The 25,236-nt window shown below is 33.3% G+C and overlaps 1 protein-coding gene across 4 annotated transcripts in view; it reads right to left on the bottom strand.

Moving 5' to 3' along the window:
- LOC129220134 (protein MTO1 homolog, mitochondrial-like) overlaps positions 1-25,236 on the bottom strand; it is a 114,300-nt gene that overhangs the window by 14,532 nt on the left and 74,532 nt on the right. For all 4 annotated transcript variants that reach the window (XM_054854481.1, XM_054854480.1, XM_054854482.1 and 1 more), the window contains 7 exons: positions 21,829-21,941; positions 13,572-13,645; positions 13,369-13,485; positions 11,028-11,158; positions 10,671-10,875; positions 3,038-3,185; positions 524-642 (listed from right to left, as the gene is read on the bottom strand). In XM_054854481.1, coding sequence (XP_054710456.1) covers positions 524-642; positions 3,038-3,185; positions 10,671-10,875; positions 11,028-11,158; positions 13,369-13,485; positions 13,572-13,645; positions 21,829-21,941 — 907 coding nt within the window. The remainder of the gene's footprint in view (positions 1-523; positions 643-3,037; positions 3,186-10,670; positions 10,876-11,027; positions 11,159-13,368; positions 13,486-13,571; positions 13,646-21,828; positions 21,942-25,236) is intronic.

The raw sequence follows: 25,236 nt of genomic DNA, 5'->3' as shown, positions 1-25,236 counted from the left end.
ACTTTGAAAAAATGGACATAGTGCTCTTGACCTCCTTAGGAACAGATTTAAGAAGTAATGACCATAGTATGGCAATATGAATTCAGTAGTATGACTCATAGAATGCATGACATCCAACTGCCTCAAGGTAAAAGTTTACAATCAAGCATAAGTTTCCCTCTACCCTGAACTCTTGAATCTTTCTTTCTTTATTGAACATAATTTTGATGATGGCTTTTCAAGGGATTACACTGTCAAATATCGAATAAATGACCGCCCCCCCCCTCCTTCACCTCATATTGCGAAATTACTGAAGAGGGCATTCAAATTGTTGAAGGAGAAAAAGTTCTGACAAAGCACATACTCGATAAGTATTTGTAGGCGATTTAGTACAAGAGTTTCTCCATTTCTTATTAATTTTAAGAAGGAGACGTTCACAAGCAATTTGAGTTGAGAGTACCTACATAAGCATTTGGGAGATAAGATAAATGAATTGCATTGTACAATAAATTTCAACTAAAAATGTAAATAATGAATAAAATACCTTCTATACAAACACGAGGGTAAATGCGTGAAAATTCTTTAGAGTTTTTCAAGTTTTCAGGCAAATATTCCAAAACTTTTTCAAGAGTTACACCAGGGACTACTAAATATTCAAAGATGCTGGAAACAAAAAGATTCTCAAATCAAATTTATGCTATAAATGCTCATAAATTAACATAAAATCATAAAATAAAGTGATCTTATAATGCAGAAGTCATATAAGAGTCAACACTCTTTCGAACAACCTCCCAATACTGCGACCCTTACATTACAACGACCAATACATGAAGTCCCGTTAGCTATTCCATTAACACGATGTTATTTTAACCAGGGCTGTAAAGTTGGAGTCAGACTGATTTTGGGGTAAAGTAGTCGGAGTCGTTCGAAAACATGACGACTCCTGGTTTCTTTTTCTTCTTTAACTTTCACTGACTCTCCTTGCAAGTTCTAAGAAACTGACTACCAATTTCTTTGCTGACATGTATAAAGGCCTACTAATAAGAAAATAACTGTTATTGTGGCAAGCAGTAGCCCTGATTGTTTATCGAACTTTCCGTAACAGCTACCTACGCCGCAGTCTACTAGTTTGCTCAACTTTATTTTTTTTAACTTTATTTAACTGATAGCAACTGTCGGCTAACAGTTTTGTTGAGTAACATTTTCTAAGTAATCACTTTCATATAAAAATAATTAATATATTTACTACTTCAATCTAAGTTTTAAAATAGTAAAAGGAATGTATGGCTTGAGCAAGTCAGGAAACTTCTGATAATGCTTGGTAAATTCAAATAAGTGTTGGCACAAAAGCACAAATCTAAAAGATCACATAAAAAATAAATGCTTTTTTTTAAAAGTGAATACTTTACCTAAGAAAACTTGGTTTCCACTAAAAAGTACAAAATAATATCAGTACCTGCTTTATTGGTTACAACACTCAATAATTATAAGTAATCCTAAAATCTTCGTATTAAAGTTAATTCTAAAGCTGCCAATAAAATTAAAATTGAGCCAAGGAATGTAGGTATAGTAAAAGCTATTCATACAAAGCTATATACCGCCGCATTTTGTGTAAAATTTGCTCCAGACGTACATGTACTTGACCTCTCCCTGCAATATAGTGCAATATTTTTGTTGAAATTTTTAAGATGAAATTCAATATATTTTGGGGAAAATTTTTCAGAATTAAAGTATTTCAATTTTCATAGACTCTGAAATTAAATTGAGGAGTCACTCATCAGATGGGTGTGGGGGAGGGGGGCTCCCCCCATCAAGAAAAGTTTTTTGACTTAACAAAAAAGTTTTTTTTTTCCTCTCAAGTTACAGCATTGAAAAATTGAAAGCACAGGATTTGATCTACATCTATTTGTTAAACATTAAAAGGAGCAAATTAATCCTTTGCAATTTTTTAGAAATGGGATCTTAAAGTAATCTCACTTAGAAATCGCAACTATTGGATAATTTGATTTTCAAATTGAACTTCTAATGTTGTATGCATCTTAGGTTTACAATAAAATACAACGCAAAAATTTCATGAAAAGGAATTAATATTTCAATCTCTTTCCCCCCCCCCTTCATGGGGGAGGGGATGTGAAAAAAAAATAAATAAAAAGGTCGGAGTCGGACGTTTTAAAATCCAGGAGTCAGAGTCAGCTATTTTTCTTTTGACTCCGCAGCCCTGAATTTAACGCCCGTTAGAACGTTCAACTGAGCTGCTCATTCCAATATAGTGACTAAAATTAAGTTTTGACATTTTTGTGATTCTCAAGACTATTGATTCAAAAATTGATAATTAACAATTTTAAATTTCTAAAAATTAAGAGTTTCAATTGAAAAGAGTTATTTGGTAGTGAAAGGTTCTTAGAGTTGATGAGAACTGCACACAAACCACAGACATCTGAAAAGAAGGATAAACTGTGTTTTTGAAAACAATTTCAAACAAAGCCAAAGCAAACCATGGTCTCTAGTTTTAATGAGTAACAAATTTCTGTCAATTATTTTCAGTGCACATTTCTTTAAATGTATTTGTCTTAAGTATAAGGGTTTAATTTGAAAAATTTAAATCTTAAAAACTAACAAAATATAATAAAAATAAACTTAATTTTATTAAAATCTGGTGCCTGGTCAGAATAAAGACTGAACGGGAAATGCAGAGCAAAATAATTTCTTTGCAGAGTTTCGCCATTTTTGCGGAGCAGTTAGCAACCTAACTAACCTACGGCTTGCAAAGCCACTTACATCCTTTTGCTTCTCCTTGCCTCATGTATAGAAACTTAAAAATACTTTTTTAGAAAAAAAATTCAGAATAATAATTATTAAAAGTTTTATTTTTATGTAGAAATTTTGCACAGAACTCAATAAAATAAAATTCCATTACATCAGTCACTCATATCTGCTGAAACTATGAAAGAGAGAAAACATTTTTACAGATAAACACATGAAAAGTAAATGACATTCATTTCAGGTTTTAAAATTATATAAATAGTAATGTTAAAAATAAGATATTTTTCATAATTACTTTTTTTTTAATGGGCATTTTGAAGTTAAGTTCACCTCTTTAGGACTTTTAGTAACTGATTTCATTTCTTCGATAGTTTCTTCTAATAAGCTCTTTGTTTTTACAAAGCGTGAATAACGTTTCTGTGAAACACATCCCACTTTGTAACCTAAAAAATATTTTTAAACCATTACATTTTTTTTTGTCACTATTGAACATAGTAAAATATTTCTAGAGTAGAGCATGGACTACATAGGGTGGCCAAGTTATTATACTCAAACAAATTTTTCTGTATTTTTACTGATTTTTGTTGTTGTTACATAGTTTTAAAATTAGAACACATTTTAAAGTTTATTCTGGGAGGCAACAATTTTTTCATTTATTATTATTACTATTATTTTAAATGCTATAGGCATCAGTGTCCATTAAAATTTCAAGTTACAAGCTTCTTCTTGTGAGTGTGATTGAGAATAACATCAGAGCATGGCACAATACTCAGTAACCATATCATCATGCATAGAAAGCATGCCATGCCACATCCAAACCATGATAGCAGCAAAAGGTGGAATAACTAAATATTAAAGTTTTCCTTTTTTTTACCTATTAACCTATTAATAGTATCAATCAGAAGTTACTTTACGTTCAATATGTTTAATTCATATTTTAAATAAGCCTTAAAATGTGTTCAAATACAGTAGACCTTCGTTTTACACAAGTTTATTTTACCCAGTTTCGATTATACGCGGTCTAAGATTTTACACCTTTATTTTATTTTATGCGGATTAATTTCAGTTTTACACAGATGCGGCAATGCAAACATATAACATTTTCCTCTTTTTCAAAATCCAAACTCCTAAAGATTGCAGATTACATGTGATCAACTGCATTTTGGCGTGCTTATAATTGAGCTTGGGTCACTGGAAACATTTTATGCGATTGGTTCCAGAGCTCTTTCCAGAAGTAGAGTTACTGAACTCGCACAGTTCAGAACTCACTGGAAGAAGAGCTTTTAAGAGTGACAAAAAGTCCAAAACTAACGAGGATACTGACGTCGGTGACGCACAAGCAAAAACGTTCACATTGAAAATTTTTGAGCCATTCCTAGACAACAGAAATTATCTTTCTGATTTGTTAGTGAAGGAAGACTCTATCATGGAAATGATGCAAGTGATCATGGATGCGTTAATGCTCTGCAAAGAATTACAGAGAAAATTTCCCAATGACTTCCAAAAGACTATCATAGCCAGCTCTTCTTCATAAACAGAACACGAAATTAGTTTATGTTTTCTTTATACACGTTGTGCATAAAAATCGATATAAGTACACATTAAACTTATTAGACAATTAGTCATCACTAGAAGGAAGTATTTTTTTTATCTACGGAATCTAGCCCCTATTTTAACACTACTATTAGGTCTCAATTTACGCGGTTTTGATTTATGCGGCATTTCCGTGGAATGTAACCCCGGCGTAAAACAAGGGTCTACTGTAATAAAACTATGCAACAATAAAAAATAATAAAAATACAGAAAAGCTAGTTTGAGTAAAATAATTTGGTCAACCTCTGTATTTGAATATCAATTAATAGAGTTATTGATTAACAAAAGCATTCAGTTGTGTATTTCAAATTTATGCACCACTAGCTTTTACCCGCTGCTTTGCTCATATTGATGTAGATTTTTTTAATTGATTCAAGTTAATGGTCAACATAGGGAGAGGTCATATAGTTACCAAAAAATGGTTTCTCCCCACTTTTGCCGACATTTAAAATGGCCTCCCCCCTTTAATATATCAAAAGATATGATGAAAACTGAAAATCAAGGGAGGGGGGAGGGTAAATGAAATGTCGGCGAAACTGGGAAGACACCCAAAAAATCACACAACATAAATCAGGAAAACGTTCAGAAATTGTAAAGAAATTAGTTTGGGTAATTCTCAAAAATTCCAATTCAAGTGAGTGTCAACAATTCTTAAATAAAGTCAACCATTTCCTTTATAATCCCCATCACCGTCAAATGGTGTCCAGCGCTACACCTGCTATCTAAATTATTGTATAGCTTCTTGCCGGAGAAATCGTCTCAAAATAGGGTCAACAGTCACTACAAATCCAGATTCTAATAATGTCCCTTCAGAGTGAGAACATCAAACCTTTAAAATCCCTTACATGAAGGAAATCAACTGTTTCTTAACAACGTAAACAGTCCTGATTTAAAAAAAGTTCAGAGTAAAAATACCATTAAAATCAGAGTAAGCACAAGTTTTTTTTAAGTTCCCATTTAAATGAGGATAATGGTGCAAAAAACTTCTCATTTCGGAAAGAGAAACATTCCCTAAAGTCTCTATTAGAATGGTGATATCAGCGTTTTCAAATAACATCTCCCTCTGAAGATCTCCTTCATGATTAATTCCAAACATCTTCATCAGTACATGTCCGATAGTATGAAAAACAAATTTAAAAAAAAAAGAAAGAACAATACTCTCTTATCGCTATTACAGTAGGGATATTAATTCTGCAAAAAGCTAATTAGCACCATTAATCCTTAAAAATACACACACACACAAAAAAAAAAAAGAAAGAAAGAAAATAAAAAGTTTCTTTAAAGTTAAAAAAAAATTCGCCAATGTGCTAACGTAGTTGCCTGGTGAGTCTGGAGATATAAAATGGATTTGGTGGATTAATTTACATTTTAATAGCAGTTTTAATGTTATTTGAGCGTGTTGTTTCACTAATTTGGTGGATTAATTTTAACTGCAATACCCTATACATAGTATTTAATGATATATTTACCAAAATTAGTTTGGCAAAGTTTTTAAATTTAAATGCAAATTTTGTAATGGCTGTAGCGGCAGGATTTTTGAACACTCATCCCGACCGCGTTATCATAACTCTGCCTATCGAAGAAGTTTTTAAAACGTCATTTTGTTTTTTTTTTGCAATTAAATTCATTTTCTTCAACGAATGCAATCTAATTCATTATCTATTTTTGCAATTAAAAGCAGCGTAAAAATGTAAAACAATCCAAATTCATTATTTATCGGAAAAAGGACCACAGTGCCATACATTCGCCAAAGACTTGCCAAATTTATACAGCTGCGTAAAATGTTTGCTTAATCTACATTCTTAAGGTATAAATTTTAATTCCGAACAGAAGATGCTACAAAGAAAATGTTTTGCATGTATTCGGCCTTTCCTGGTAAAAAATAAATATTTTTCCAACGGTAACTGGGGGTAGGGGAGCAGCAAAATGTTGTACATAGCAAAAATACCCAGCGTTGCCTGGGTGTGTAATAATTGTGAGATACAATATATATAGTTACTTTAATTCGTTTTCTTCTACAACTGAAGTAACTGAAAATAGACCGGTTTGACGTGATTAAAAATCATTCTAAAATCGTCTCTATATTGCTATTGAAGTACAAACTTTTAAAAAATGTAGCCATTCGTAATCCCTTACTGTGATTTAAAACGTTACGAAATTTGCAGTAATCGTTTTGGGATACCTTGGTTAAGTCTCCCCCTCCCTACTTTGTAAAACTGTGTGTTACTAACTTTATCGAAGAGATAGTGTCGCCATTACTGAGATACTTCTGGTGACCATGAAATGATGCTATACGAAATGTTTCCAAAATAAGTAGTAAAGTTTGGCAATTATGTTTGAAATTGTGCGCAAACTGGTGCTGTTTATGGATTTGATTTATTTAGTTGGCGGATCATTTTACATGTTAACAAATGCTATAAAGAAATGGCGATATTTTGGTTACATGGGGAAAACCAAGAAGCAGTATTCACATAGTTTTTAGCTTCGAAAACAGCGACAATTGAAAAAATTGCCACATGCCTTAGCTATTGAAATGATTCAGCAAAAATGTTTGCGAGATTCCTGCTGGTCGATCAAGCGCCCAGTCAACACAAATAAATTAAAAAAAAAAAACATTAATTGCCTCAAAGTTTCGTAAAACTGGAAAATAATCAGCCAAATCCATGTATTATTTGCCTATCTTGTGCAAAAAATCTTACTTTAAAATTTCACTTGAGAAAAGCCTTGAAGTCAGACGAAAAGAGAAAATAGTCAACAATACAATAATTGTCGCTATCGACAGGGAGTTGAGATGATACCCCAAATACTATATTGTGTTGAGGAAAGCCTTCGAACATGAAACTAAAAAGCTCGTAACTCGTTTGTTATTCTACTTAGAAGTTTGGAACAGGTGCCATCTTCAGCAGAAAAATAAGAACTTTCGATGGACATATAATGTTAATAAGTACAAGTATTTTTTCATCCTCATGTTAGAGAATATATAGGAAAATTGGGTTTTATCGTCCCTAGGGGGGTTTTGCCCTCAATAACGGGGTGAAAACTACCCTATGTGTTATTCTGATGCATAAACTATATTATTGTAAAGCTTCATTAAAATCCATTCAGTAGTTTTTGCATGAAAGAGTAACAAGCATCCACATACATCCATACAGACAAACTTCCACATATATAATAGTAGTAAGATGTAAGAAATATGCTAGTGGTTAGGTCAAATTAAGGTAAGCAATGCTTTATGTTACTTGCATAGCATGTAATAACAAATATGCATATCTTCTATTTAACATCAATTTCATTGATCAATACTGTAACCTTTTGCTGGTAATTTTATATTTTAAATTTGTAAATGATTGGCTATTAGAACAGTTAGTAATCCAAGCATTCCCAATCACTAACTGGTTTTGAAGCATGCTGTATGCTGCCAAGCTAAGCACAAAAGTCGTATTTGCCATTTTTTTAATCAAAATTTCATTATTGTCACGTTGTGGTTCTGTATAATATGTTTTACCTCTACAACATTGTATGTTGGGCATTAATCAATTATTTTCGTTCAGTGCTGATTGCTTGCTCGCCGCATGAACTAGTCTCATTTAGGCAAGTTTTTCCACATGTAAATTTTTGTGTTTTAATTAAGTGTTTTAAGTTTGTGTAAATCATTGCTTTAGTTTAACCCATAACAGGGAAGGTGAGAAAGAAAGACATAGCAGGGGACGTAAGGTCTCAGAGACCGCTCTGTTTAAAAAAAAATTTTTTTTTAATCATGTACATAATTAAGATACATTACTGAAATTTTTCAGATGTTACTTTTATTAATTTTATAAAAAAAAATTAGGAAAGAAAAATGTTTTTGAATTTTTAATTGAAATATACCTTTTCTGAGGAAATTTCGTTGGAGCCATAAGATTTTTTTGAGAAAAGTCATGTGCTGCAGTAAATAATTTATTGCTCGTAATAAAGTTACTGTTGAGCAATGATCTTTTATTAGTTGCTAACATGTGTATTTAAATAGACAGTAATATGGTATCTGTCCAGCGTCCACATCCCAGGTAGACCTGTCGCCTGTACAATATAGTGTAGTGTACAAAACCAGTAATTTTTTTAAGAGTTAGTTTTAATTAAAATTCACAAAACAATTGATAATTTGTTAATTGTAGCAAACTATAATTAACAATTAAAAAATTGTTAACTGTAGTAAACTACATTTAATAACTAATTAATCGTTAATTGTAATTTTTCACAATTACAATTGATCAATTGTTAGTTGTGGTTACGTTTACCAATTAATCAATTGTTAATCTTTAATAGTTCATGCAATTAAAATTTGCCCAAGTCTGCCCTGGTGAGGGGTGCACAAGCAACAGGATTCTGTAGCGTTCTGAAATTTCATTTGAAACACTGCCATTGCATTTATCTTAAACCTGAAGTGCCCCACGAGAAAAAATTTATTCCTTATTTTTTCCCCCTTCATAATAATCATTTTCCTAATTAGGGGAGAAGGGTGCTAGTGTGGACAAACAAATAATTCTGATATTTGTTTTTCAGAATTTCTCTGTTAATTTATGCATAATGACAACACCAACGTGCACTTCCATGTGTAGTTTCATAACAACACGTTTGATAGTTCAGTAGCAAATTACAAAAGAGAGTTTTCATAGTGGAAAAGTTTATTTTGGATTTTGTTTTAATTATTAGATTACAATTTTTTAATTAATTATTTCAAGTAAAAGGAGATAATATATCACAAATAAATGTATTAAATATATATTTTGGTATTTAGTTCTGTTGTTGATAGTTTTAATTAACAATTAAAAGGCTTAAAAGAAAACATTGCCCCATGGGGTTAGAGTGGACACACAGTGATGGGGCTACTGTGAACATAGTGTAATGAGGCTTCTGTGGACTCATGCCCACACTAATCCCTTGCAGCTTTGAGTGAGAAAACAATAAGGAGTTAAATATATTTTATGTTATTTGCCTGATTAGATTAATTTTGACAAGTATGCATTAAACTACAAAGGATTTTATGTAACGTTTTTTCAAAATTTTGGTTTCATTTACAAAATAAGATAGATTCTTGTAAAGTGATGAGTTATTTTACAAATGATTTTATTTATTAATCATCATATTACATTTTGCTATTTTATTCTTTACCAATTGCTTCATAAAATGATTTATTGAAAATGATAAAATTATGACATTTAGAAAGGATTCTGTGTGTTTTTGCACATTTTTAAGCCTTTTTTACTAAATGAGTTTGCTTATTGAAAGGTGAAAAATCAATTTACCAAGGAATTCTCTCTGTAATTTTCACACATTTTTTATCATTATTTTTTTTATAATTCATATTACCAATGACATAAGATATAATGACTTTGTGTTGGTCAAGTTTATTTAAAAAAAATTGTATTTTGCACTATGTTGGACGAGTGGAGGCTGTATACAAATCAACTGATGAATTTCTTAAAAGGTGAATAAAATAGTTCTTTGAAGCACAGAAAATTATTATTTTTCCACGATGGAAAATATATATCCCAAATATCGTGAAATGAAATTGTAGGGAAATTACCATTGCCAGATGTTGCTAGTAGCACAAAAAAAATTCCGAAAGGTTACTGATTATTTCCATAGAACATTGCGGGATTTCACAGAGCATTTTTACTTTACACTATTATTAAAGATATCAACATTAAATGTTATGTGAGATGCAGAGTAGAACATGCACCGTAAAAGCAACTCTGAAACGTTCCTATAGACTAATGGGTAGCTCATGCGAACAATTTCTGCCAATGACATTACTTGCAAAAATCAGTAACTTTCGTGAAATTATCCTTTAATCTTTCCCAAGAATATGGTAATCTCCCATTCAGACATGAGCTCTCATTGAGAGCTTAGTCAACCTGAGCGGACCATAGTCGAACTTAAGACGATAAACTTAATAAATACACTCAGTTTATCTTTAAACTGGTAGCGAAAAATATTTTTCACACCATTGAGGAGTCTACATTCGTGCAACTTGTAGCAATTCAGAAAATTTTTTCCCAAAGATTTTTGATTTTACGGGAAATAGGTAAAAAACCTATGTGTGGACAAAAACTACCTTTTTAGAAAAACATTTTATTGAATAATTGTTCGGCCAAATGTTTTAATATATCAGTTAAAATAAGTGCAAAAGAGCAAATAAATGTTTAAAAAATGTAAAGCGCATGAAAAGCAGTATTTAGTATACTTTTTTTCCAAAAATGCAAAATTTGTCCACATTAGCCCCCTTCTCCCCTAAGGGCAAGTAGCTAATGTTTCATAATCTGAAGCTAAATGAGAACAGAAAATAAACCCACTACCTTTTTCAGTTAAACGAAAATCAGCATTGTCAGGCCTTAAGTATAGTCTAAACTCAGCTCGACTCGTAAACATGCGGTAAGGTTCTAAAGTTCCCAAAGTGGTCAGATCATCAATTAAAACTCCAATGTAAGCTTCTGTTCTGCTAACGATGAATGGTGCAACATCTTGTACAGAACATGCAGCATTGATTCCTGCAATGATTCCCTAAAAGTACGTTTAAAAAAACATAAAATCACAATAATTTATTTGTGAGATTGTAAAACTAAACAAAAATTTTCAGTTGGTACGAAAGCATAGTTATAACAATTATGCATATTCATAAAAATAAGAATGCATACGAGTTAAAAGAAAACTACCTGAGCTGCAGCTTCTTCATAACCTGTAGTACCATTTATCTGCCCAGCTAAAAATAAACATCTTACTTTGAAAGTTTCAAGTGTCGGCTTCAGTTGACGAGGATCAATGAAATCATACTCGACACCATAACCTAGAATTCAGAAATCAATACTTTATGTGTTTTTTGAAAAAACAAAAAAAAAAAACTTTTTTTCAATAAAAACCATTTTTTAAATTTATTTAAAAATTACAGGACGTAATTCAATAGTTGAGAAATAACGCACAAAAAAGTATTACTTGATTTGTCATTCAAATGCAGTTTTGCTAAATGTTTTGGAACTAAAAATTTAAAAAAAAGTCGGAGTAAAATCAAGGTGCAAGTTAGTAGGAAAGAATTGCCTTGCATTCTGCATAAATTTTATTTTTTAGTGATATTTTTCTTTTCCCCTTTTAATTAAAAAAAAATCTTCTACAGAGTGATCTAAAAGTCATGCAACCTCTTATAATTTCTTTATTTAAAATTATTATTAATTTTAAATGCAAATTATTTGGCTAGTATGCAACACTAAATTTTTTGGGATCAAACTGACACTTACAGTATTTTCTTGAAAGAGAGATATTAATCAAAGACTTTCTCTTGATTGGGTATAGAAATGATCTGAAGTTCATTATTAAAGGTTTTGATAATGGCTTCAAATGAATGGGTTGAAAAATATTGTTGAATAATGAAAGTTCTAAACAACCATCTTGACCACTCAACAAAAATAAAAGTGTCAGTGCACAATGAAAATGAAAACTAAAACGTCTTGCAATTTCAAATAATATACAGTTGCCAAACAGCCAAATAGTTTGTATTTCAGATTAATGGTATTTTTCAAATAAAATATTTTATAACAGGTTGTGACTTTTGGATCACACTGTATAACAGTTTAGTTACCATAGCACTGACTCAAACAATTAGGGGAACTCTAAACTTAAATTTTGGGAGGGCAAAAATTCTCTGTTTGTTGAATGGAACTCCAAATTTTGCCTTATTGTTAGACAAAATTTGCCGAATAAGGACATTTTTAGAATGTCACAGTAACCTCCTATCGACACGGGCACCCATATGCATAATTTTAAGGGGGGGGGGAGCTCATACTTTCCCTATGGTTTAGCAGGATATTTTCCCCCATAGAAACCGATTTCAGTACATATTAGATACAATAAACTTTTGACATTTTTTAAAACTTATTCATTAATGGCTGAAAAAGAAATGTTTTAACATTTTTGCAAAGAAAAAAGTACTAAAAGCAAGGAAGTTCTTCTTTCTGGGGGGGGGGCCTTGAGCCCGCACTCCCCCCCCCCTATATAGCTGCCCATGCTCATCCGGGTGCACGGGCAAACAATATTTATTGATTATTGTGCATGGCTGCAATCCAAATAATTGACGATAAGTTTACTTTACATGAAAATAACACAAAATTTAAATTGGTGCAATGTTTTAACCCATTAATATACCATGAAATACGGATAACGTAATTTTCGCATGAAATAACTGCTAATCATAAATCTGCCAATCAACAGACATTTAAAAAACCAATCAAAACAAAATGAGTGATTAAACCAAAGCAATTGTTGCTACTGTTGTCTTGTACCAGTCAGGGTGACAATTTGGGAGGCACTCTTCAGTTCTCCAATTTTACTATAATTTGGTGGGTAGTCCGACTTTCAGAGTACACACATGCCACAAGGACCCGTTCATAGGGTAGGCAACCATTCACAGCACAATAACACAATCACACACATAAAGGACAAGGACAGGAGAGAGAAAGTACGTCCATGTCAAGCCAGGATTCGAACCAGGAACCTCCTCATCCACAGTCAGAATTCTCTGACCACCCGACAACTTGCTGGCAATCAAAATAATTAAAGCATAAAACTATAGCAAAATTGTTACGCAACCTTTTTTTAAGGGAAATACAAGAATTGTAATGGCCAAAGAAGTCAAACCTATCATCATTGATTTCTTGGTGGTTGCAGCTCGATATCGGAGAGTTAAAACTCTTTACGTTAAAAAAAAATCCCTCATAGCTCTGAAACATGTGTATATGATAATTTTGCACACATTTACTTGATCACTTAATTTTTCTGAATGAAGTTAATCGTTCGTGTTTCTTAATTATCCCCACTTGGAAAAATAACTTCAGCCTCAACTCTATGTTTATGTTTAAAACAGCTAAGTATGGTACACAGCTCTAAATCATTGACAAGACAGATACAACAATCTTGTTTTGGACATTCATCAACCAACCAACATGTTTTGTAATACAGTAATTTGAAAGTGATTTAACTAACAATTAGTGTGTATTTTTATCGTACCTGGCTTCAACATAACTGCATTTTGAAGCCCTGGTATATATCTTAACATTTTGAGCTGTAAATCTTCTGGAAGAGTGCATGAAAGCCCTTGAGGATATATTACATCTGAATCCAATCCTAAACATAAGAGAAAAAAAAATAAGAACATAAAGCTAGTAAATCAAAAGTGTTAAATAATAATTTAGAAAAAAAAAACTAAATACCTTCGGGTTCAAGCCAAACCTGATGAGAACGTCCCCCAAATCTCATAATCTTTGACTCAATTGATGGACAGTAGCTATAAAGGTAAATAAACAAAACAAAATTCAGCATCCAAATATAAATTTATATGCAAATACACTTCAGAACCTTTTTTTAAATAGTTCTTATATAAAAACTTCTTTTTCAAAAAATTTATTAATTGAAAGGCTCAGGACAAGAATGAAATATGCCCCATGATGTGAACTTTTCAGTAGGCCCGTTTCAAACTTATAAAAACTATTTGTAAAAAATCTTCAAAGGTATTATACATTCTATATTCTGCAATAATAAAACCTGATATGTTTTTCTCCAAATGGCATAATCCATTGTCATGTTTATTTCAATTTTAGTTATGAGAAACAAAACTTTTGATCGAAAAGTCAATCCTTGTAGTTTGTCACATTTCTGCCCCGAGACCTTCAATTGTAAACAAATGAATAAAACATTAAACACTTATGGTTAAACAATTGGTTTTTCACCTCCAGCTCAGGCACTTCCTATTCCGGGCTGATGAGTGCCAATAAGCATGAAACTGCAGTCCTCAGATGGAATGACTGAGCTGACGGTGTATTTGATGTAAAACATTAAACAATTTACCTTTCAAAAAGTATTGGGTTTTGCTGCATTTTGGAAGGTATCTACTTTAGGAGGCTATGCATGAACATCCTTGTCAGTTAAAACCTGCAAAGGTCTTAAGTGCTGGGAATTTTACAGGATGTCTTCCAACCAATTTGATGACTCTGTCAAACTTTATTCCTCTAAAAACACAGGTCTACAAACAATGTTCCATGGAACCCCAGAGTTTTGCAGCACATCTCTGAAGTTTATGCAACTCAAAATGCCATGAAGAATGAATATAAAAATACAAGCGAACTCTAGTCAGCAAATACAACATAGGTACCTGGAGTTAATGCAATTCATTGTATGTTAAAAAAAATTACGAAAGGATTACAATTTTCTTTCATTGTACAAACGTGACTAATACTTTGAGAACCTACTTTTAAAAATATTTTAGAATGCATACTTCCACAAATGGAAATGAGTTCTACGGAAAAACCTTGCAGTTCTAAGTGTTTAATGAGTTAACCAAATTTTAAATTCACTGCTGTAAATCATCACAACTTAGTGCATGTGTTCAACTCTATTAATCATGAATAAATAAGTGTCATTTGCCCTTCTTTTTGCCAGCACTGTATCTTTTCTTTGAATCTTTTAAATTAACATTTTGGCAATGGCACAAAAAGATTCTACTTTACTTAAGACATATCTCAACACCAAACTTGAAGAAACAACTCTGAATTTCAAGCAAGAATGATAACCAATACAATAAAAGAAGTTCAATCTTTAAAATGCATTGGTAACATAATGCTGCACCTTAAATTTAATAAACTTGAAAACATACAAAAAGTCAATAAATTTTAAGCACAAACAGACGGCAATTTCTTTGGTGCTCTTTTATTCTTGTTTTCACGCTTCTTTTTGTTGTTCCAATATAGGCCAATCCGCAGGAACATGGGATCTTGTAAACTCCTGCTGCAGACAAAGGGTCTCTCGCATCTTTTACTGATCGTAGTAGGTTGCTGATTTGATGGGTAGGCTTGAAAACAGTCTTGATGTTGTGTTTGCGCAGCAGTCTTTCAATTTTGTCGGTGACATCCTTAACGTAGAGGAGGTAGGCTGTAAATTTGATTGGTTCTTCTTCAGGTGGTTGTCTTTCCACTCCAAGTGCCGTCTGGGCCACACTGAGAAATCAGCAGTCGCAGAACACAATTTTAGTGATGGCACCCATGCAGTGGTTGATGGAGCAACATGAACCGGCCCTGGCATTTACAGGCAAGCCGGCCCACTTAAGACTTGCTCCTTAAGGGTTTCTTTTTTTTCTAGATATAAAAGATAGAGCGGATACATCTTCTAGTTTTAGTAGGGAGTCACCATTAGAATTTGAGTATTCAAATTAGGAGAACTGCGTTTACGAATGTGGAGAAAAAGAATCAATAATACGAACACCTGCATAGTAAAAATTAATAGACTTGCTGATGATAGGGGGGGGGGGGGGTCGGGGGCACTCCCCTGGAAAATTTTCAAAGTTATAGCTTCAAAAACGCATTGTTAGATTTTCTAAATGATCTTGGTTGATGTTTGCGGGAGGGGGTATTTGGAGAATTCCCCCAAAACTTTTTCAAAATCAGAGCTCAAAAACGTATGCTTAAGCAGTTTTGAAACACTAGGGGGGAGAAGGGCGTTCAGGAATTCTTTCTGGGCAAAATTTCTCAATTGAAGTTCCCAAAGCGCCAATTTAGGTGACAATTGATGATCTTTGGGGGGAGGGCTATGTTTATTGAAATTGAAGTTCTTCAAAAAGTTTGTTACCTATAAATTGCCATCCCCCCTCCTAAAGTTAGTATCTGAAGGTCTTATGTGCAATAATGATTGATGAGGAACTTTTCACGCGATATCGAGTGAAAAGAGAACGTATAATTTTGATGAACGTCTTTAAACTATCTTTGACAATGTTAATGAGAGCAAAGATCCGGTGCCCCCCCCCCTCCTCCCCTCCGGGAATTTTTTTCAATTAGTTGTCTTAAAAATGCATTCTAGGTGATCTTAGGTAATGTTTGGGAGAGAAGAGGCTCGAAGGTGCTCTCCAGGAATTTTTTCGTAATTGAAATCTAAAGAAAGGGATTGTAGGTCTTCTTTGATAACGTAAAGGGGACCGACAATTCTGGGAAACTGAAGCTTAAAAAACGTTATTTCATCGACTTTCAATGACGTGAGGGGGAGGAATTTCCGGGATATATTTTGGAATTGAATCCCATAAAACGAAATTTGAGAGGACCTTTAGTGATGCTGGAGAGCGTGTTGAGAACAAAAAATTATCTAAGCTTTTAAAATGCAGTTTTTGTCGATCTTCGGTAATGTTAGTGGGTGAAGCTGTTCGAGGACTTTCATTCCGTAATTTTTCAAATTTGAATTCTAAAACGCAGTCGTAGATGATATTAGCCGATGTTACCAAGGGTTCAGGGGCTCTTCTCAGAAATCTTTTCGGGATTGAAGCCCTAAAAAAGAAATTACACACCACCTTTGGTGATACAAGAGGGAGGAGAGATTTGATGACCCCTGAAAAATTTCTTAATTGTAGTCCTAAAAACGAAATTTTAAATGATCCTTAAAGATGGGGTGGAAGCACTTCTGCAGGATTTGGGTGATCACTCTCCTGGAAGCTTTTCGAATTTGAAGTCCTAAATACGAATTGTAGGCCATCTTTGATAACGATAGGCGATATGAGATGGGACTGGGTTCCGATTTAGAAACTTCCTCTGCACTCTTTCAAAATAAAAGTTTTAAACACGTTTCTAATCTACCTTGGGGGTGTAAAATGAAGAGTAAGGCTAGAGGATGTCTCTCCCTACCGCATTCTTTGCTAAGTCCCTATCTTTTTTATTAAATTATTTTGATACAAATGTTATGGAAAAACCTCCCTCCAGTATATCTTTTCCGAGATCATTTTAGTTCTTTGGTTTTTTCCATAGTGAAATTTTCAATTTCCAACCTGATGTTTGAAGTTGTTTGAAAATAAAGAGTTTGAGATTCGTTAAAATATTTTTTAACGTTTTCAACTGATGTGGTACTTTTCAGGGACACCAGATCTTCTTCCAACTTTATTTTACTTTAAATATCCTCCAGCTAAAATATATCAATAAAGTTTTATTTTACTTTCGTTTTATACATTCAAATACTTAGTATTCATTACGTTACAATGTTTTAAGTCTCTCTTACTGCATTTTAATTTTTTTCTATTTAAAACATGCTTCGGCGGCCCCTATGAAACCGCCATTATTATCTAGCTATTCATTCATTGTATTAAATTAAAATTTGTTATAGGTTTTTACTATGTGCTGAATAATTTTTTGGTTGATTTTTTTTTTTTTATTTGTCAGAATGTCTCGAAAAATTTCAGCTGCCTTTAGTTAGGTAAATTATAATAAAGAACCGTGGATGTTCCTAAATAATATTTAAAGGTTTAATATTCAAGGGTTGCATTTTCTTTCAAAATTTTGTTGAGAAAATATTTTTTGTCACATGAATTCCACTTGGTATTTTGTTACTTCTATTTAATTTTTTTAAATACTGAGAAGGTTTTCTTTTTCTTTTTACTTTGTTCATCCCTAAATTAAAATTGGCAGCCACAGTTCTACCCCACCCCTGGAGGCGGCCCTGCCTTTACGTGTTCATTGTTCCCCTACAGACTATTATTGCAGGCAGCTGTTAGGGCCTCAGAAGGTCCTGGACGTGTTATGCAACAAAGTTATCTTATCGGCCCACCGATGAATTTACAGACACACAATAAAGCATCTTATTGCTCACAGCAGAGCGTTTTTTAAGGAATTTTAACTAGGCGACACAAGTTTATCATAAGAGTAAAAATTATTGAGAAGGTTACAGCCTTTTTCTCAACAAATATATGCATAATCGTCGCCGTCGCCTCAAAGTGGTATTTCTGTAAGTACTGTTTGTTCTGTGGTGGCTGTATAGGATTTCTGATTTAAAAGGAAGGCGATATGAACAAATCTTAAGCATAGTATTAACTCCGAAGTAAAGGGGGTCCGGGGGTTTCTCCCTCGTAAATTTTTCGAAATTTTTAGTTTTGAAAACGCATTTTAGACGATCTTTGGTAATGTTGGGATTGAACAGGTTCGGTGTCGCTCACCCGTCTATTTTTCGAACTTGTAGCTCTAAGAATGCAGTTTTAGACAATCTTTTTGATGATGTTAGAGTGAGGAGAGATTTGAGGGTCCATATCCCAGGAAATTTTTCTTTATTTGTAATCTTAGAAATGCATTCTAACAGTTTTTTGTAATATTATGCGCTTGGGTGTGACTCCCTCCCCACGCTCGTTTTTCGAAATTGAAACGTTCAAAACGCAAACGTTATGTCCAATAATGTTCAGAGGAGGGTGGTTTGGGGGTTGTCCGGCGGATTTTTTTTTCTGCAATCGTAGTGCTAAAAACGGAGTTCAATGCGCTCTTTTTGTGATGTGATGTGGAGGAGTGATTCTAGGGCCCACAACAAGAAATTTTTCTAACTTGCAGTCTTAAAGATGCATTCCACTTGTCTTTGATAATGGTAGGGGAGAAGAGGTTTGGAGCACTCCCTCGGAAATTGTAGCTCTAAAAAATAAAAGATTAAAAAACTGAAACCCGACTACGCCAAAAAAAAAAAAAAAAAAACCTAAAAGATAAGAAACAAGGTAGGTGCTGTTTAATATCATCGTCCTATTGAGTAAACCTAGTAACTTGGTAGGTTAGATATTCCTATTTATTTAGTTCTATTGAAATCCTCTGTCATTTTCACATTAATTACATTATAATTCAATTCAAATGCCGTTGTTGTGCGTTCTCAACTACAGTTCTACTATACCACACGCGACTACAATATTTGAATTGAATTATAATGTTATTGATGCGAAAGCGACATAGGATTTCAATAGAACTAAATAAATAGGAATATCTAACCTATCAAATTACTGGTTTTACTCAATAGGACGATGATATTAAACAGCACCTACCTTGTTTCTTACTTTTTAGGCTTTTTTGCTGTAGTCGGGATTCAGTTTTAAAGCGTGAGTAATTTACGGTAAGCATTTTAGTTTGATATACAGGAGTGGTAAACTTAATTTATTGCTATTACATGAAGCTGATAGAAAATTTAAACAATAAAAGATTGATTTTACTTAATAAGACTATAATAGTAATCAACACCAAACTTGTTTCTTACCCTTTGTTCCCTTAGTCGGGTTATTAATGACTATTATTACTTTTTTTGCTCTATATTTGTCTTTTCCCATGAGACACATAAAGTTATGCATTATTTTCTTTCTTCCTTCCTTTCTTTTCTTTTTTTTTTGTGTTTTTTTAATGTGTGTTTGCCTGCCTTTTTGAATTTCCCTTAAGAAGGGGAATAGCATCGAGAGAATGTTGCAGGGTTCCCAATTTAGGGGTTCCCCCAGAGAGAATTTTGGAAAAAAAAATATATAGTAAAATTCTGCAGTTTGAAGCCATATAAAGGAAGATTGGAATCAAAAATATTCGGGGGAAAAGTAGGAAAACAAAACTTTTTTAAATTATGTACTCTTGCAAGTTGAGATAATACACAGTAAAATTTTTTTAGGGGTCGACACATCGATGAGGCAGTCGACAGAGAGATAGAACGAGGGAGGAGAAAGGATAATGCATTGTTACTTGCGCTCATGGACTTTTGATACAGCTAGTTTTTAATCACTTCTGCAACCCATCTACAAATTGCTTTAAAAGAAATAGGGTACACACTTAGAAAATAGGTAGCAAGAGAGTAACATACTGCCCATTTGAACAATTCATAATTTATACTCTTAGTAAGAAATAAAATTGAAGCATACTTTGACGAACATACATTGAAGCACACACTGAATTTAACATATTTTAGCACTCCTCCCCCTTATCAACTCCAATTTGTTAGAAATTTTAAAATTCAAGGCTTGTAGCCACATTTTTGCAAAATTTCAAGCATTTGAAAATGAAATTGATTTTTTTCAAGTATTTCCAATTTTTTTAGGAACTACAACTCACACAACTTTTCGTTATAAGCAATAGCTTTCAACTAAAATGTAAATCCGGTCTTAGAAATGATAGTATAAATAACGAAAGTCTCCAAAACATTTTTACAAATTAAAAGCGGTAATGGATAACTAAAGTAAAAGCTTTAGAAATAAGTAAATTTTTTTACGAACCAAACTTGCTCTTCAAAATCCTTTGTTTGAATCATCAAAATGAATTTCAATTTCATTATAACTTTAAAAGGATTTTTAATTACAGCTAAAACGTGTTACAAATGACTCCATCATTCTTCAGTCCTGTTGCCTCGAAACTGGAGAAAAAATAAATTGCCAGTGCCTACAAGTTTCAACGCGCGAATCCCTTTTATTCACAAAGCCATAAAAAAGGAATTTGTAGGTGTGTTATAATCCTCAGTTACCCTAAAGCAAAAATTACTGAAAAGAATTCCAGGAAACAATTCCGACCCTTCAGCCTTCGGCTTTCTCTCGGAAAAATACCTCTCTCTTTGCATCTACGAATGAAAAACAGCTGTTTCCGTTCCGCAAACTGCTTTTGCCGTCCCGTACCAAGTAGTGTTCCTGTACTGGTCCCTGTCCCTGTACCCTGTACACAGATGGCTGTGAAATGGTTATCGGCTATCATCAATGAAAGGGCTAATGAGGTGGGGTGCTAATCGATGGGCTGGTTCACAAGGGAAGAAAAAGAAGGCTTTCGTCATGTACGAGCCGACGGTTTTTTTTTAAAAAGAAGGAAATGGTCTTCCTAAGATTTTTACAAAGATTTGAAATCCGTTTACAAAAATGAGTGAATCAATTTTAGATTTTCCAATGTCGCAAAGTGGTTTGATTTCGCATCTTCTAGGCGACAGATTTTTTTCACTAGTTTTTTAAGGAAGAAAAAAATGAAAAAAAAAGTTTTTTTTTTGTACTATTTAATTGAAAGATTTAATGCAGCCCAAACCGAGGCGGCCCACCGGGCATTTGCCCGGCTGCCCGCCGGCCCCATCCGCCACTTCACCCATGACATTAAATTCAAAGAAACCAAAATACTTTCAAGGACTTCTCACTATTACGCCAGATTAAACAGAGAAGCAATCCAAATTTTCAAACATCCCAACAATTTTAACAAAAAGGAAGAAGAAATTAAGATCAACAAACTCTGGCATGCTATACTTAAACGGATTATCCTGAGATATACTTCTAGCCAACCAGAAACAACGACAGACGCCCAGCAGCCAATCCTCAACCAGAATGAAGAGAGCTCAAGTTTCAGCCAAACAGAAACAAGGATGAACGTTCATCAGCCAATCCTGGCCCAGAACGAAAGGAGAGCTAGGCCTTCCCACATAAATAGTGACAACACTTAGATATCTGCATCAGTTGCTAGGAAGTCGCTTCCCTGGAAGCTTCGACCACGCTAACACTGAAGATGGCCGCCTCAGATGCAGCTGAAACCTTTGGAGTAACAATACTCAGACCATGGCACAACAGCCCGGAATCTTACAACATTATTGACACAGGCTGTGAAAGCCTTCATTCTTACATTTCTAAACAGTTGAATTAATTTCAAATTCTGGTAAAATTTTATTCGTCTTTGGAGTAATTTTGTGGAACATGCAAAAAATTACCGTGGTCCTTGAGTTTCTTCTTGAACATGTAAATTCAAATGCTGGTTGTCTAATATAATTTTATCGACATCTGGAGTAGTGTGAGTCATATATGTTGGGATTTGATCTTCAGGCTATAAGAAAAAGGGAAAATTTAAAAAAAAACTAAATCTGAAACTATTTCCATTATTCATTAGATACAAGGCGTGATCAAAAAATACAGCGAGTAATTTTTTATTAAAAAAAGCCAATAAGATTGCATAAAATTTGATTTAATCTGCTCCTAAGTAGTGTGCTTGGCAAGCAATACACTTATCCAAATGTTGTCTCTATGATTGGAAGCATTTATGGGAGGCATATTTTGGAAGGGCTTTCAGCTGCTCTGTCATGACTCTCTCAATGTCAACAATGGTGTCAAAACGTTTTCCTTTAAGCACAGTTTTAACTTTTGGGAAGAGCCAGAAGTCACGTGGTGCTAAATCCGGTCAGTATGGTTGACGTGGACAGACAGGAACACTTTTTTGGGCCAAATTCTTGTGAAACATCATCTTCTTTCGGTGGATCACTCAAAAGTCTGTGAACAGATTTTGCCCTCACTCGTCTCATTTGTAACTCCTCAGTTAAAATGCTTTGATCGGAAACGTAAGAAATGACAAGGTCTTTCAACAGCTCTTGAATAATCATTCATCTGGTTGAAAAAAAAATCAATACTTCCACTCTTTGCACATTTTCTTCTGTTTTTGAGGTTACTAGACGTCCAGCACGCTGCTCGTCTTCAACAGTATCATTTCCGTTTTTAAATCGGTCATACAACCTGTACACAGGCTTCAGAGTTGTCACATCATCGCCATGCACTAATTTTAACATTTTGTGAGCTCTTATGAAACTTAAAACAAAACTTAATGATAATGCGTTGTTCGAAATCCATGTTGCGCAACAGACACGATAAACTCAACCTCACTCTAAGGGCTCTAGATTTGACTGGGAACTTCAAACATGTTACAACCAGGGCCAGATTTAAGGGAGAGCAGGCGGGGCTACTGCCCCGGGGCCTCCACTACAAAGGGGCCCCCACAATAAAATTTTTACAAAATATCCTAACTTTCACATGGGTCAGTAAATATTACGTTTTTTCTCCCAGGCTTTTTTTTTTTTTTTTTTGTATTTCTACAAAGAATGTTTGCACAAAAATAATATTATTATCGATATATCAGAAAGCCCTGATTGCAAGTATCCATTTACTATCAATTTTTTATTTGATTGAGCATTTCAGTGGCAATATATATATGTTTTTAATTCATTTAATTTGTAATTTGTACCTATGAGTTAAAGAAAAATAAAGTAAGTTTTTAAAAAAATCCAAAAAAATTCTTACAACTTCTCGCTTCTTGAGCTTAAAAAGTGAAGAATTATTTGATGAAATGACTTGAATGGAAATTTTTTAACGAAAATATCTATTGAACATGTGGATTTTCTCTTGCTCCCCCCCCCTTTTTTGAGTTTTTAATAATAACAAATAATTCTGAAACAATCATTAAAAATCTGGGATAATTTTCTATTAGAAATAGACTGCATGGAGGCACTTTTTTTTAAACCAAAGAACGGATTTAGCCCTTTAAGTTGGTGAAACCCCTATAATATATCAAAGTATCGGATATTTTAGAAAATATGATGATCTTTTCGAACCCTGATTAGGGGCCTCCACACACTTCATTGTCCCGGGGCCCACACACTTCCAAATCCCGACCTGGTTTGTTGTCCCTGCTAGTCTCAGATGATCACGCTACTGGATAAATCATAGCAAATGGATGTAGCTTCAGCAGTTGGTGCTATAAAAACTCATTCACCATACTTTTTGATCACACCTGGCATAGTCAAACCTTGTTAATTCAACACCTGGATGTTAAGTCATCAAAACTTATGGCCCACAATTCTAACAATAAGCATCTTCCAAAATGATACTGTTTTGATGTCAAATTTCACTTGCTACCATAATTGGTGTACTTATGGTGTCTAGTATCTCTAGCCAACATTAGGGATGGAGCCCCCTCCCCTACACCTTATTACAGAAATTCAATAAAATCAATAACATTAACAATTCCTTTGAAACATTAAATCTGGTCATACTTAAACCGAAGACAGGATACATTTTTTCAGTGCTATTTAAAACAGTGCATTTTATTTCGCAAAAATGCATTACTTTTGAACTTAAAAAGAAGAAAAAGAAAAAGGACTTTAAACGAAAAATAAAAACGTTACAAAGATTCCATTATTTGAAAATCAATGCAAATAAAAAAAGTAAAATTTTACTTGGAGCCTTATTTTAGGCAGGGCAATCAGGATGTCAAAAAACTGAAGATTGAGGGGTGTTTGACAGCCTCTTAATTTTTTCAAATGCATATACAGAGTTTCAAATGCATGTACAGAGCAAGAGAATGGTTTCAGCTTTTGATTTTGGGGCGGGGGGGGGGGACTCATTACTGGGAAGGAGGGTGGAAAACACACACAACGTGAGCAAAGTAGTTGTCTGGATTTTAGGCCACAAAAAAACTAACTTTAAGCTACACCTTAAAATTAGAAAAACAAAGCAACTATAAATGTAACAAAACATTCATGTACAGTAGAACCTTGATTATCTCAGCTTCGATTAACCAAGGTTTCTGTTAACCGAGCCAATAATGAAGTCTATTTTTTCAAAAATAATGTAAATTTAATGAATTGAGGAGTTTTTAATTTGAAAATAAAACTATTTTCTGGAAATGTGTGTGTTTTTTAATGCATCTTTCAATAGAAGTAGAAGACCATTATAACGCACACCTTGGGACCAGTACTCTTTCATTATACAGGTTTTTGAATTACATAGGTTATTTCACAAAATTTGAAACTAACATTCAGAATACACCTATATATTAGCACTTCAGAATGAGTTTTATCTGCAATGAGTATTAAAGCAACAATATTACAATTAGTTATATAAATATGTTTCACAATCAAAAGAAAGTGCATTATCTTGCACTTCTGCTAGCTTCATGGTTTGCATAACAGCTGTATTTTCAAGAGCCATCTGGTATTTTCTGTTTATATGAGTACAAATTTTAAACTTAAAAGCTTTGAATTAAGATGGCAACATGAAAAACTTTCAAAATTTAATTTGCCTAACAATTTTTATGTTTGCAAAGCAAAACAGAGGGATTTTTTAAACTTCCAAAACCTATTGTTTACTTCTGAAAAGTAAACAATATATATATTATTGTTTATTTTTCAGAATACAGCGGTTTATAGAGAATTGCGTTATATAGGTCGGCATTATAATGGTCTTCTACTGTATTTAACTTGGAATAGCTTAAAAAAATTTTATTGACTTTTTAAAACATACTACAAGTTATTTTCCATTTTAGTTTTTTAACTGTAAAACATTACTTTTTATCT

Source organism: Uloborus diversus, chromosome 4 (assembly GCF_026930045.1).
Source record: "Uloborus diversus isolate 005 chromosome 4, Udiv.v.3.1, whole genome shotgun sequence".
NCBI lineage: Eukaryota > Metazoa > Arthropoda > Arachnida > Araneae > Uloboridae > Uloborus > Uloborus diversus.
The sequence above is the reverse complement of the archived record's forward strand: the minus strand, read 5'-3'. Positions and strand labels throughout refer to the sequence as shown.